Source organism: Triturus cristatus, chromosome 5_1, assembly GCF_964204655.1.
Source record: "Triturus cristatus chromosome 5_1, aTriCri1.1, whole genome shotgun sequence".
Taxonomy (NCBI): domain Eukaryota; kingdom Metazoa; phylum Chordata; class Amphibia; order Caudata; family Salamandridae; genus Triturus; species Triturus cristatus.
Genome location: NC_140587.1, coordinates 298,341,680 through 298,357,424, shown reverse-complemented (window position 1 = coordinate 298,357,424; position 15,745 = coordinate 298,341,680). Strand labels below are relative to the sequence as shown.

The window sequence follows — 15,745 nt, the reverse complement described above, 5'->3', positions numbered from 1 at the left end:
GGTGGATTGTAGGGATGAGTCCACCCTGCCCTATCTACAAGGAATTGCCTATCGCTCTGCTTTTATCGCTGGATTTCCAGTGATAATCCGCACATTTTGACGCTATCTCTGGATTTTTTATCTCATTGGAGATAAGCGTTGATGATAACGCGCTATCTCGGTGATATAATCCAGCGATAGCCAGCGATAATTATACTCGTGCTAAGTGCGCTTAGCGATAATTATCGCTGGCTGTTGCTGATATGCCCCTTTGCTCTTATGGGATTTACACCCATGTATCAAACTTGAGGATACAAGCTACCATGGAGGACTTTCCTCCTTTGAAAATTTGGTGTTAAAGGTGGGAAAGGGGAGCTTCATGGAAAGTATGGGTGTCCTTGGAAATTTCCTGGATCTCTCAGAGTTAGTACTTTGTAGGCATTCACACAGTGGCATAACGCAAAATAGTGGAGGCAGCCTGCAGAATGTGTTGAGGGGCCCAGAGTCCCCTACTATTCACAGATATTCACTGGCCTTGTGCTGCATGGGTCCCCTTTTGAATGGTTGGTGGGGCCCTAGAGGGCCCAGAAACTACCGGGGCTTGTGGTACATGCTTGAATTCACTCACATTTTGCATTCGCATTTCCACCCTGGACACAGTTGTGAATTGACTCCAAAAACTTTTTATGATTTGGTTTCAAGACTTGGAATGAAAATGAACACAGGGGAAGGGGTTTCTCCACCAGGAAAATATTTTCATGGAGAATCAAATAAATAATAGAAGGACAAAAGGTTGAACAGCTCTTCAAGATGCAACCCTGTAACCTTCACAATAAGCCTCATCTCTTTCAAAGGAAATATAATCTCAACTAGCTATTTTTATACTTTGAGTCGATATTTTTGTAGCCTATATTTGTACCACTGATATTTTACTTTAACCTTCCTCTCTACTGGATGGCTGAATAATAATCATAAATATTTACTCAATATGTGTATTCTTTAATAGTGCTTTATATGCCCATCCCACCTGTGGGCCAGGATGAAGTTTTGCATAAGGCTGCAAAATCTTGCATAGTTTGTGAATTTCATGGTCCGCAAATTTCTGCAGATTTTACTCCTGCAAAATATTATGTCATTTATGCCCCATGTGGATTGTTGTGAGCAATAAATGTCTTGCAGAAATAATTCCTCCTTAACTCAGTCTCTTGCAGGTCTCCCACATGATTCAAGGTGTGTTTACGATTTCAATATTCATGCGAGACATCGGCATTTTTATGGAACCAGTGTTTATTTCAACTGTTGTCCTTCTCTGATTTTCATTGCTCCGTCTGACATAATAATTTGGGGTTCATTTAGAGCTTAACAATATCGGTGAAGGGCCAAATGAGTTATCCCACCCTGCCAAACTTGTGATTCCCCCATCTCATTTTCAGGTGGGTGAACTACAGAATTTTGGCTGTGTATCAACAACTGGCTTTGTCAGTGGAAACCCTTGACGTAGTGGCCCATCTATCACTATTGGGCTAGGTGACTGTAACCCCGTCTTATTTGTGGCAGGATGACATCAGTGGATGTCTTTGCCTGGAACTTTCATGCCCTAATAGTGAGAGAAACATCTCCATGCATGTCAGTGCCATTGTTTTTAGGTCGAGCCTGAGCCAGGGCGCGTGCGCTGCTCTGCAAGACTTGTTGTGGTGGAGTAGCGAGTAGAAGCCCCGCGCACTCTCTGCCCATATGTGTCATTGGTTTGTGTCATTGTCTGTCCTAAATGCTGGCTTCTGATTCATCAATCGGCTTGTTAGTCCATCCTTAGTACTGCCTCATCTTCATTTGTCACCTCCCATGGTGACTGGCCCATTTACTTTGAGTGTTACATGGTACGTGTTATTTAGACTGTGAGCACTATTTTCTTTAATAAAGTTCTCCTTCTTTACTCCCCCCCTCCCTCCCGTTGTCTGTGCCTTCTACACCTACCAATCAATCAATCAAGCTTTATTTCGACATGTGATGTCATAAAAGCACAGTACTTTTAAAAAACACAAATACATAAGAAAACAGTACATTTAAAACATGTCATAAAAGAGATCTAATATACATTGTGAACAATAAATATTTAAAAAAGAATTAAACTTAGCAGCTTTGATAAAAAAAAGAGAGATTATCTGGGACAAGTCAACCTCTGCCTAATCAGCCATGCCCATCCTAAATATTTTGCCACTCCACAAATTATAGTGGTATTCGTTGTAGAATTGAGTATTCTCAGGGCAATAGAGCTGTCCCTTGTCCCAAGCAGCAGGCAAGCAGGCCTGAGCCACTTCGTTCTTGGGGATGCATAGGCTGGACAAACAAAGAGAAAGTGAGAGATATTTTCAACAACACCTAAGCAGGTAGGGCAGTCAGGGAGCGTCTTATGCGGGGGATTCCACTTGCTGGTGCAATCGCGGAGGGGAAGAGTCCCGAACCTGAACTGAATAAAGAGCGTCCTGTCTCTGGGCTTAGAAATAAAGTCCAGATATGGTTCTAAGAGAGGAAGAAGCTTGTGTTGGTAAAATGCCTCTGTAAGCCTGCCATGGTTGGGGTCGCTAAAGGTCCGGGCATCAATCCACGCCCAATATGCTTTTTTAATTGTATCCTTAGACAACGGTATCCCCGGAACAAAGTCAGATACGAGACCTATTGCGACCAAGAGCTTCTTGATTTTTGTCAGCCACTCGATCTTATGGGCTCCCTGTAAGTTCATGACCTCCCTGAGGCCATCAGCATAATTAGAGAGCTCAGGGGTACGCCACAACCGCGCCCAGTGTAACAAAGGACGAAGGGTGGCTAGGTCTCTGATGGAGCGCCTTCCGAGGTCACTCAGAAGAGGACCAGTCGGTGTGCCCCTCGGGAGTGATAGAAGGTCTCTAAAAAACTTGTTCTCATTGGATACTAGGGTGTCTACGCAGCAAAAGCCCCATAATTCTGCGCCGTATAGGGCGCTACCTATCGCCTTTGCAGCATAGATATCCAAAGCTGGTGCGATGGGTTTAGTGGTGGAGGCACGGAATTCCTTCCCCAGGCTACCTATGACCCGCCTGGGATTAAGTGTCATTTTGTCAATGTGGGGCTGCCACTTAAGCCTATCAGTGATTCTAATCCCCAAGTAGTCAAACTCCTTAACTCGCTCAAGTGGTTTTCCATCTAGGGTAAGGGTAGACCGGAAGGATCTGGTAGGGTTGAAATAAAGGAGTTTGGTTTTGGAGGTGTTGATGACAAGGCCTCTTAGCTCACAGAACATAAGGAAGCGGTCTAGGAGCTTCTGTAGTCCTGCAGGTGTTTTTGAAATTAGAAGAGTGTCGTCCGCAAAAAGAAGGGCAGGGACTTTGTCACCCGCCAATGTGGGGACGTCAGCTTCAATTTCGAGCAGGTAAGAGACTACGCCATTCACAAAAAGGGTGAAGAGCGTAGGTGCCAACACACAACCTTGGCGAACCCCTCTATTGACCGGGATCTTATCGGTTTTTTGGCCCTGAGTTCCCCAATCGGATGCGTGCAAAATTGTTGGTATGCATCCGGATGAGAAGGTTCAGGATATAAGGGGGGATTCCCAATTCCTCCAAAATCAGCCACAAGCGATCGCGAGGAACCAAGTCAAATGCGGTCTTAAGATCTATAAACGCCAAATATAAGGCGCCCTTCCCAATGGTGACCACCTTCCAATATAGTAGCACCAGCCTAAATACTTGGTCAATTGTGCTAGTGCAGGCCCTAAAGCCTGCTTGGAACTGCGTCATAATGCCTTTTTCATCTACCCAGGAGTGGATTCTCTCCAGGAGGACCCTGCCGACCAACTTCTGTCCAGTGTCTATTAGACTAATTGGGCGATAGTTCGCTGGATCACCCCTTGAGCCCTTTTTAAAGATGGGAATTACTTCCGCTCCCTTCCAAGAATCGGGCACCGGGGAGCCGTCCAGGAGGTTATTAATAAAGATTACAAAATACGTTGCCCATCCATCAGTGTTTGATTTGAAAAGGTCACCCGGAATGCCATCTGGCCCTGGGGCCTTTCCAGAAACAATTTTGTTAATGGCAGTCACTACCTCTTTCTTATTGATCTTATCAAATGTAGATTGTTCAGTGGGAGAAGCTATGGTCCTCAGATAGGTGCCCTGCTCCTCCTCAGGTCCCACCCCTACATAGAGGTTCCTAAAGTGGTCAAACCATTCCCTGTCCGTGATGTGGTTGGGGATTTTATCCTGGTCATACATAGAAGATTTTCTCAAGATGGACCAGAAAAGCTCGCCATTTTTAGAGTGGCTTGCAGATTTTAGAGCATCCCAACGCTGGTCATCCCAGTCTTTTCTTGCAGTAACAAGTGCCTGTCTATAAGACTGCCTTGCTTCCCTGACCGCACCTGGAATGTTAGATTTAATTGCAGCGATCAGGGTATTTTTTTTTAGTCTGCAGTCCTTGTTGAACCATTCGTTTTCTGACTTGAGTTCAGGTGGGTTTTTTTTCCTATGATCAAGGAACAAGGTACCAATCGAGGCAATGGTATCCTCGAAGGTTTTGGTATAGCCAGGCTTATCAATCGAAGCCATGGAGAGCCTGGCAGTATCTTCAACAAGGATTCTACCCAGGGCAGCAAGTTTTGTGTTAGACAGGACAAATTTAGACCATCTGAGGAATCTGTTGCAGTTAGAGGGATAGAGCATCTTGGTAAACATCTGCGATCCATGTAGAGGAGTTTGGTCTTGACTAAGGCAAAACTCTCTCATGCTGAGCGACAACGGGTTGTGATCGCTACAGGTTGAGGGAGTTATTATCATGTCAGCAACAGATTTCCAGCCTCTCCTATCAATCAGGATATAATCGATTCTGCTTTGACAGGCGACCCTATTGAAGGTGTTAGCACCCCCCCAGGTCGGAGGCTGTACGCCCATTCGCAGCTCTTACACCAAATTCTAAGGCCAATGCGTTTAGCTGAATCACGACCGGGGACCATCTCTTTACAGGGTTGAGCGATAACAAGGGAATGCCCCATCTAGCATCCTCGTCGTGAGTTCCCAAGATATCATCAATGGCAAGTGGTTCAAAAGAACAGTTGAGATCACCAGCCACTAGTAAGAGAGAATCAGGAGGGCAGGTAGAGAGCATACCTGAGAGAGATGTGATGGTGGGAAACTTAGCACCCCCATGTGTTCCACGAGCATAGACATTCAAGACTTCCCACGAATGGCCATTCTTTAGACCCTTGATGGAGAGTCTCATTATGTCTGGTGTGGAACAACTGTTATGTGTAATCTTAAGATTGAGGTGTGCCCTAACCCAGACTATGAGTCCTCCGGAAGGACGGCCACGCCCAATTGTGGTAGCTGGCTCAAAAAAGCAACAATACCCTGTCTTATACAGTGGCTCCACACTCCAAGTTTCCTGGAACATGCATATGTCATGTTCCTCAATTAGATCATTCCAATCTGGAAGAGTGAGCTTATTACGTAAGCCTGCCACGTTCCAGGAAAGAAGCTTGGTATATCCAAGAGGTTTTTCCTGGGTGATAGAAGTACTTGGGGGGTGGTCTACATGGCTGGGGGTAGGCCTCCTCGGTAGATCCGTTGCAGTAGATGGAACGTTGGCTGAAAATGCTACTGGAGTGATGGGACCTGGTACAGGAGAGCCGGGGCGACTCAGGGGAGTGGATGGAGTATCTCCATTGCCCTGCAGTCAGTCAACAGCCTCTAGACAGCCATACCGATTTTCCGTGGGTACAGGATCTAACATCGGTGGGCATGAAGGCCTACTCATCTGAGAGATACCTCTCCTGGTCCGTTGGACATGTGTCCAGTCGTCCAAAAAGTGACCAGGGGGATAAAAATAGGTCAGAGGTAAGGCTTTAATGAGTGAACCTGTGCTAGGGTATCTCCAATTACAAATGTAGTCAACGGTTTGAGGATCATTAAAGTTAATTAGAATACAATCCCCCTTTATATTTTTTGCCAAATGACCCACCCATGGGGCCCTTCTTACTGTGAGTATTCTGCTGCTTTTAAACATTGGCAACGGTCTATTTCTGTTAAGCCAGTGTATCACCCTATTCCTAAGAGTTGTGGGAGACTCGGATTCATTTTCGCCCTGTTCTGGAACCCCTGCCAAAATAACAACATATGGAGCAGTTTCAGGTGGTAGATTGGGGATATTTGCCCTATTTGGAGACCTGAGTAATGGGGTCCTAGGAGCCTCTTTTGGGTAGGTAGTGCTAGGGTGTCTAGGATTTCTATGGGCAGTAACCGAAGTAGACTCTTTGATAGCAGGTACTGATTGGCTTTGTTCAGAGACTGGAGGGTGAGTTTGGGGGGCCACCATATCTTTATCTACTCTAGTGTTAACCGGGGCATTCAGTGCCCCTGTTCTGAGACTATTATTTTGAATATTGGACAGGGACCCAAGGCTGCGTTCAATCCTGGAGAGCTGCTGTTCGATTTTGAGAATTCTATTCTCCACAGGCTGAAGCAGAAGTCTGATAGCCTCAACAATTTCATGTACATTTGGTGGACCTGGGGACCCTCTCTTATCTGCTTCACTTGGCCTTCCCATAACATCCTGACACAATGGTGTGTTAAATAAGGAGCATGATTGAGGGATAGGGTTATCCAGCGAAGCCGACTGGGAGGGCAGGTCAGAAACGACTAAAGGCTTATTCGATGGGCCAAGATGGTTTGTTGTTTTGTGGGTGTTTTTTGTAATCTTGCCCTTCCCACCCTTAGAGGATGTACACCCAGGTTTAGATTTAGGAATTGCCCCAGGATTTCTTGTACGCAGCTGTCTGGTGTCTTGCTCTGGAACAGAACTAGTAGAAGATGGTAACAATCGGGGAGAAGCCAGCAAAGAGTCAAGGGGCAAGGACTGTTCCTCCATGGAGTCAGTAGCAACTAATCCACTAGGTGGTAGGCCCTGGGTGGTAGCATCCACATCAGATCGATCGATAGAAACAAGGTCAAGATTGTGCTGGACAGGAGAACGAGCATTGGCAAGGTAGCCCATAGAGGACCTCCTAGCCAAAGCAAGGTCCTGCGAAACACGACGTTCCAAGAGCATAATTTCATTATCAATGACACAATTGACCTTGGTGACAAATTGGTCCATTGTTCCCGAGAAATGTTCGTTGGCCGCTCTGTTGTTACGAACTTTAGGTGGCATAGCGAAGAACAAAAGAGCAGTTGACAGAGAGAGGCCAGGCGCCGCAATAGACAACAATAGTCAATGGGGAGGACTGGGTTAGAAACAATAATAATGCAATCAGCCCGTTGAAAAGAAAAAGACCACAGTACCTTAGGATGGATGGTAATGGTGTTGCAAATTCAAGGGGGGAAGCCCCGCCCCGTCAAATCCGGTCAGTGACGGGCAAGGACGGGCCTGCCCTTGGCCCGGGCTTGGCCCGGGCGCAGCCCGCGCGCGTCCCGCGCTGCGGGGGCGCCTGCCGGCCTTTAACCTGGCCTGGCGCTCTCCAGTATCGTCACCAGCATGCGCAGGGGCTAGAGGTGCTGGGAATCGTAGTCCAGTTGGCCGTTCCCCTCACGGCAGCGTTGAAAACCAAGTGGCGTCTGAAGGTAAGAAGCCCTGTGCTGTGCCGTTCCCCTCACAGCTGTTCGGTGCTGTGGGCAGAAGAAAAGCGTCCCGCGCTGCGGGGGCGCCTGCCGGCCTTTAACCTGGCCTGGCGCTCTCCAGTATCATCACCAGCATGCGCAGGGGCTAGAGGTGCTGGGAATCGTAGTCCAGTTGGCCGTTCCCCTCACGGCAGCGTTGAAAACCAAGTGGCGTCTGAAGGTAAGAAGCCCTGTGCTGTGCCGTTCCCCTCACGGCTGTTCGGTGCTGTGGGCAGAAGAAAAGCGTCCCGCGCTGCGGGGGCGCCTGCCGGCCTTTAACCTGGCCTGGCGCTCTCCAGTATCGTCACCAGCATGCGCAGGGGCTAGAGGTGCTGGGAATCGTAGTCCAGTTGGCCGTTCCCCTCACGGCAGCGTTGAAAACCAAGTGGCGTCTGAAGGTAAGAAGCCCTGTGCTGTGCCGTTCCCCTCACGGCTGTTCGGTTCTGTGGACAGAAGAAAAGCGTCCCGCGCTGCGGGGGCACCTGCCGGCCTTTAACCTGGCCTGGCGCTCTCCAGTATCGTCACCAGCATGCGCAGGGGCTAGAGGTGCTGGGAATCGTAGTCCAGTTGGCCGTTCCCCTCACGGCAGCGTTGAAAACCAAGTGGCGTCTGAAGGTAAGAAGCCCTGTGCTGTGACGTTCCCCTCACGGCTGTTCGGTGCTGTGGGCAGAAGAAAAGCGTCCCCTACACCTACCCCGCCCGCACTCTTGTTGTCCGTGCCTTCTCGCCCCCGTCCACCCGTTGTCCGTGCCTTCTCCCACCATCCCAGGCCCTCCCTCCCTCTGGTTGTCTGGGATGCCTACTATTTGCAATGCAATAGGTCTCGCGTAAATGCGAGACCTATTGCATTGCAAATGCTTTTTTTCTAAAACAAATACCCACATTGCAAGTTTGTTTTAGAAAAAGATAAAGGTATATTGAGCAGTGCCACATAACACAAAGGGCCCACTTGTCATACTTCTTGGGCTTCAGCACATTCGCTGTATCTATCAAACGGGTGTATTCTCTGAAGGCAGTGAGGATTCCGCTGGGAAAGTGTGGATTTTATAATATGTCGAGTGAACCTCCGCCAGGGTTGCGAAGGCAAAGCCTCCTATGACCTTCCAGGCTGACGGGCCGCCAGACATTTCTTAATCCTACCCGCTGGGGACTGCTTGAATAAGGAAAAGCCTGGTTTACCAGTAGGCGTCTTTAACCTTCTCACTCTACCACCCGTTACTCACCTATGCCGTGCCATTGAGTACCCACCTCATATACCATCCCCAAGAGCTCCCCTGGCTAGCCAGAGGTGACGCTGACTCTGGTGTCCTGGCACACTACTGTGAGGAGGGGCCCGATGTGGCATACCAGGACTGGAGGGAGGAGAGAGCTTCTGTACTATAATAAACATATTCCCTTGCAAATTCTCCAGTTTGGAGTTTTCCTAACATAGTTTGGAAGGCACGATAACATCAATTTTCTTTTTCCTTTCCTTCTGTTACTTAGCACATCTATGTTAGTTCAGTTCTATTTGATGGCATTCCCTGAGGTCTTCTCTCTTTTGCCCGTGTTTCTTATTTGACCACATAACATCACCAACCCAATTTCTTGAGCTAATGATCAGCCCTAATACTAATTTCATTGTAAAACAACACACTGTGGGGCACCTTTTTTAAGAGTCCATTTGCAAGTGGTTGCAATGTGCCACCCCATGTGATTGGCTACAAAAACTGGGATGGTGGTCTGCAAGGAACAGCAGACCACCATCTCAGTGTGGGAAACTTTTTTTTTTTTTTAATTCAGCCCGAATTCCTTAAAGGAACTGCTGTTGCTTCTTTGAAAAATAAAGGTTTCTCATTTTGGAATGTATTGTGGAGAGCCGACAGAGGTCCAGGATTTTCCCAGAGGCTGCCAACACGATTTCCAAAGGAAAAAGGGTCTCCTAGGGACCCCATCCCATTTGTGAATCAGTGAGAAGGCCATAAACAGGTCAATGGTCTACAACTGGAATTGCGGTGAGAAGCCATTTGCACATACCATACCAAATCACAATTTGGAAGGAACGTCCTTCCAAATTTCGATTTGTTCTGGTAGGCAACAGACATTTTAGGAGTTTGAGCACATTTTCAGACTCCTAAACTGGGTTTTGTACATAACAAAAAATAAATTTCCTGTCACAAACCCACTGAATTTGCAAATCAGTGGGTTTGCAATATGAAAAAAGCGTCAGTACATCTGACCCTGTGTTCTGTACGAGGAAAGGAGCCAGCACTGCACAAGCAAGCCCCTGCATGGTTCCTGTACCAATATGCTTTCTATGATTTTAATTGCAAGGGTCTAAAACACAATTTAATGCTCGTACATCATTTTAATGAAGCCAGATGAACAACATTGAGTCAGGATTGAAAAAGCTCAAAAGACAACTCCCTATATATAATTATTGGTCAGCTGCTCAGGGACAAATTATGTTTTATTACCAGGAGAAATGTCACTAATAAACAGAAAAATAACTGAAACAAATGTATGTTATTCAAAGTGTTGTTTTAAAGATTATTGGAGCCATGCTTCAAGCAAACAAAAAAATGAAAAAGTTAAACATAAGCAAAGATCATGAGCCGTATTACACAAAGTGCAACAGACGTGTGCGCCTGCTTTTGACGCCATTGGGATATTTTACAGTGCATGCACTTCCGCAGTCCTTACTTTAATGCAGATCACACTGGCACGTATGCAGCACTGACGCAATCTCTGGGGGGTGATCTCTCATTTGCATGGGACATGGCCACATGCAAATGAGGGAACACATATTATATATGCGGACACTGGGGCCAATGAGCTATCACGGGAGGAGTGCACCGACCACAAAGAGGTGGTGCACCATCATTGTGCTCTTCCGAAGACGACCCTTAACAGGGAGGTGAGGGAATCCCTTCGATCGCCCCAGCTGGGTGCAATCACTCACTGTACCCGCCAAGGTGGATCTCTGCACCGCCTTTGAAAAAAAGGTTGTTTTGCTGCTTGCACAGACAACAAGCAGTCCACCTTTCAGTAATACACTGCCTCCAGGGAAGGCACAGGTCTGTAGGTGTCCTGAGGGCAGTCCACTATATGTAGTAGGGCACAATGAACAGGTCTGTGCCTGGCACACTCTCTTAAAGGTGCGTCCTGGTGCAGATCACTGCAGTGTACGCTTTGCAAGATGTGACTCCATGTGTATCTGCTATAATATTCTGTATGAATAACCATAGGGCAAGCTGCCTCCAAGAGGAAGCCCACTGTCACATGAAACTGCAATACAAATTCCAGGAGTGCATAGGATTTTGTATCCACAAACGTGAATCTGATGTTTCCTTATGCAACAGTTGTTGACGTCCAGCTTTGTGTCCTTCTTTGATTTTCAGATTGCAATAACAATCATCGAAGCCCGGCAGCTGGTAGGAGAAAACATTGATCCAATCGTGATCATCGAGATTGGCGATGAAAAGAAGCAAACGACAGTGAAGGAAGGAACGAATACACCGTTCTATAATGAGGTACACACTGTGTATGCAATCTTGCATTTGCTTACAAGAGGCCTTGGTAAACTACTGTTAAAATGGTGAGTGTTACCATGGACAACATCTTTGAACACATCTTGGACTCTCTTCAGCAAATGACCAAAAGATTACTTTCTTTTTACATTCAATTTGAGGATTTATGTAATATATATTTTAGCTGCTAAGAACTGTTACCACAAATATATTTTACTACCCAATGTCCTCTATTGCTGCTAAGTCAACAGTGTTAAGTTTTTTTTTTTTCGCGTACATAATGATTTTGTAAACTTTATCCTTATGCAATTTTACGCTGTAGCCGCTAAAAATAGGAATTGGTCAATCCTTTCTTCTTTTGTTCTTTGTGATTTTGATGTTATATTGTTGTTTTACACTTTTATTCTTTATGTGTGGTTCTTATCGATTGTAATGATTTTAATTAATCAACAAATATAATTATTCACATACTTTCTTTTGCAACACAAGCGGCAAAGTTCTTTGTGTTTGAAAATAATTGAATACATATTTCTCTGAAATCATATATGTTCAATCAAGTATGAATCGCTCTGCCTGAACCGAATGGAATGTCTCTGACCAGGAAATAAAAAAGGCTTAGAAAGCTATATACTTGTAATACCTGGGATCCTGAAATCCCTGTATAAAACCTGTCTGTAATTCCATTATTACAAGCAACTTGTGACGCACCTAGTTGCCGTAACAAAGAAATTACATAGCTGCTCATCTGCAATAACTTAGACCAGTTGAGTTCTGATGACACGCCTGCTTCCACAACCAGCAGCCAAGGTGAAAGGCAGGACATGGAACATAATGAATGCTGCAATTTAGTTAAAAAAACAAAAAATTAAACATGGTTTTTCCTCCTTTTACTCTATTTTTGTAGATGAACAGTAATGAGCAGAAAGCGGATGTTTATGGCAGACAACAAGTTTGTTTGTTGCACAACTTAGGAAAATACAGAAAAGATAGAATCTCCCTATGTGTTTCCACACATTCCGAGCTATAATATTTTTTTTTTATCTGACTCGTGTTAAACTGATTTTAATATATTTTTATAATAAATATCTAACTGTATTTTTAGTATGTTTAATTTTGCACTAGCAACTCTACTCAGGACTGACTCTACTTCTATTCTTCATGTTTGCAAACAAGCTATCTCTTTCATATGAAAGAATATCAAGGATTTTGTTGTTTGTGGGAAAGGTGATGGTGTGGCCACGTATTATAAGCAATATAGCACCCCTGTTGTACAATATAATGATATTGCAAGTCACCTTTGAGTTCTATGACTTTGCAAATGAACTCGGCCTGGCTCATTCCTCTATATGGTCAGAGAACACTTTGATGACTTGCAAAATACTTATTGTTGGGAACTGGGTGACTGGCTAAGGTGGTTGAAATCCTACTCAAGCAGCAACCACACTTCTTGCCAGGGTGAAACACAAGTAACCCTCACATTTTAACCTGTGCTTAACCCTCTGATAGCATGGGCCAAAGCAGCAGGTTTAACTTAGAGGCAATGTATGAAGTATTTATGCAGCAATTCAAATAGTAATAAAGTGAAAACACAATACAAGAAAAACCTCACACTAATTTAGAAAAATAGAGTAAAATGTATTAAATGATTTATGACCAAAATGACAAAAATCCAATCAGACGACCCGGGGATATGCAATTTTAAAGATTTCAATGAAAACAGTGCTTAAAAGCACAAAGCTCTAAATGTGGTCATCTAAGTGACAAGTTAAGGTTGACCACGATGGAGCATGGGCTGGATACAGGGACCAGATTAGGCCCGCTGAACAAAGTACTTTAAATACAGGTTGTGGAGCATTGCGAGGTCCTGCGTAGAGGATGCGTCACTCAGCAGCAGTTGCGAGGAATTACGTTGAGGAGGCATCATGCAGCAGCAGGTCAGTGGAGCTGAGGGGCAGCGATGGTAGGTCCTGCATCAAGGATGTGTCGCGCAGCTGAAGGTGTCACACAGCTGAGGTTCCATGGTACTGTGAGGTCCTGCGATGTGTCATGCTGCATTGGTTCTGTTGGGACCACAGGTTGGGTTGACAAACACCTTCAGGCCCACTTCAAAGTGAACGGGACTGGGGTGTCATCACTTGGTGGCAAGAACAACAGCAGGTAGAGGCCAGGTACTGGGTACAAGGTGCTTGGAGGATTTTTTGTCCCTGAGGCACTCATGAGGAGGCCAGACAATTAGTTCTTGGAGACACTCTAGTGGTCCTGGGTTAAGATTTCAGGCCCAGTCCTCCTCACTCAGGCAGCAGGGCAGCAGTCTTTCTTCCAGAGCAGAGCAGCAGTCCTTCTGTATCTTCCACAGGTCCAGCCGTGTGCTGAAGAGTTGGGTCTGAGGATCCAATATTCATACCTGGTGCCCACTAAGAAGTAGGAGAAGTTTCCAGAGGCTTCCACCCCCAAAGGTGCTTGGAATTTCCTTCCTTCCTGCCCAGGACCGAGCTTGACTGAGGGCACAAAGGACTAGTGTCATATCCTTTGTGAGTGTGCTCAGTCAGAGGCTTTACCGTGTGCAAGTGTGCAGGCTCCTCCCCCCTCTCCCACTCATCAATTCAGAGATGTCCTATCCTGCCAATACCTATTGCCTCTTTGTTTCACTTTCTTGGCACAATACACAAAGACCAACTGCCAGCTACACCGACCTTGGATACAGGCTAGAGACACCAAATGGGTAGAACAAGAATATGCCAACTTTCTAATAGTGGCATTTTCAAAATTGTGACTTAAAATATGACTATACCATTAAAGAGAGTTTTAAATTACAATTCCTTAAACACCAAACTCGACAACTCCATTTGCTCCCAATTGAAAGTTACAACTTATTAAATTGACCAGAACTCAGCTGTCCATAAACACTGAGGATACTATCCCTTCTGAAGGTGATAAATCTACGAGATTTAATAGATAAAGTTCATATGACGGGGACAGCGTATCCTGAGACAGAGCCTTGATTTTGGCTCAGAATTGAGAAAAGTAAGCTGAGCTATTGGAAAGAAACATTGGGGCAGAGATGGAAGAAACTGTGAGTTCAGCGTTGAGAGGTGGAACACAAACAGGGGATCTACGGGGATCTTCTTCCTTTCTTGTGTCTTTTGCTAACTTTTGAGGTGGGTATGTTGACCTACAATATTGTAATTGTATTATATGTTTAAGAAACCCAAAACAATGATTGAAACCTAAAGAATGTGAAGAAATATAACTAGTGCAATGTCTTGTCATATAGCCCTTTCATCTCTGTAGTGAATGAATGTGTTCTCTGAAAACATGAAATTGAGATTAGTTGCACACTTTTCTTTCCTTTAAGAAGTATTCATTTGCACACTGGGTACATATTTTGTGCCATGGTCTTTATGAAGCAGTCAGACTTAAATTGAATAGCTTCTTGGCGCTGCAAAATTCCAGACAAAACTAAGTTTCTGTGAAGACAAATCACCATATTTTAACATTACAGGGAGGCGCTCAGTCCACTTGTATATCACTCCAAATGTAACTGAACAAAGCGCTGATCATGTAATTTTGTTTTTTTACAGTATTTTGTATTCGACTTCATCGGTGCACAGGATCATCTTTTCAACAAAATTATCAAAATATCCGTAAGTATATTAGACCTTTTCTTTGTGCTGTTGCACTGATTCGTTCACGATATTCGGTTCTTGAAATAGAGAAGCCCCTTCCATTTTGTGACACCTTGTGAAACTAAAACATTTTATGAAACGATTACATTTCTCAAGACCCTGGTAATTCCTTTTTTACTCCTTGTTCAGTAAATGCCTTTGGTGCTGAATCTTGGTACCAAAAAACACGCTTGGCAATTCAAATTGAAAGAGCAATGGATGTTACGTTTCTTTTAAAAATACGGGAAATCATATGATTAAAAATGGATCTAATTTGCCAATTTTTTATTTAGCTCAAATTATCTGTTACATTTACTCTGAACGGAAAGATAATAATAGCGCTCGTAGTTTAAAAGGAAATAGCTCACTCAACTGTTCTTTAAGCTAAAAAGTTTTTAAACTACAGAATAGAGGGCCGTGGGTGAATCAAAGCAGTCATTTTAAAGCACGGCATGGGTCTTATGATGCTTTGAAACTGACTTACTGGCAAAAATACTGTTTCCTGGAAAAAGAGATTTTTTTTAGCAAAGAAGATATAATCCTCTGAAGATGGTTCTCAAAAATGGTATGCTCTCCCAGATGTCTGAATCGCAGTGCGGCGCGTGTTGAGGCCTTGTGGACCCTGTCTCTCCGAGGGGTGGGGAGTCATGGTGCCTGTACGTTGTGATTTCAAATCCGAGGATGAAGATCTGCAGTCCCTTGCAGGCCTCCGTTACAGTATTGACGGCTTGTCACTAGGACTTGCAAGCCATTCCATGCTATTTGCGAGCCAAGAGTTTTCTGGCTCCTAACGAAACGTCCCGTGCAGTGTTCAAGCTTTGAGCAAGGCCGGACCGGCCGTAGCGGGCACCGGGCGTTTCCCCGGCGGGCCGCCAGGGTGAGGGCCGGTTTTGGGCTCCTGGGGGGCCATTTTTGTTACCGGGGTCTGCAATATCGGCCTCCGGTAGCAAAATCGGCCAAAACCAGCCCT

The 15,745-nt window shown here is 45.2% G+C and overlaps 1 protein-coding gene across 2 annotated transcripts in view; it reads left to right on the top strand.

Annotated features, from left to right (window-relative positions):
* The window catches only part of FER1L6 (fer-1 like family member 6), a 974,281-nt gene that overhangs the window by 572,518 nt on the left and 386,018 nt on the right, over nucleotides 1-15,745 (top strand). For both annotated transcript variants that reach the window (XM_085604988.1, XM_085604987.1), the window contains exons 5-6: nucleotides 10,982-11,113; nucleotides 14,692-14,754. In XM_085604988.1, coding sequence (XP_085461114.1) covers nucleotides 10,982-11,113; nucleotides 14,692-14,754 — 195 coding nt within the window. The remainder of the gene's footprint in view (nucleotides 1-10,981; nucleotides 11,114-14,691; nucleotides 14,755-15,745) is intronic.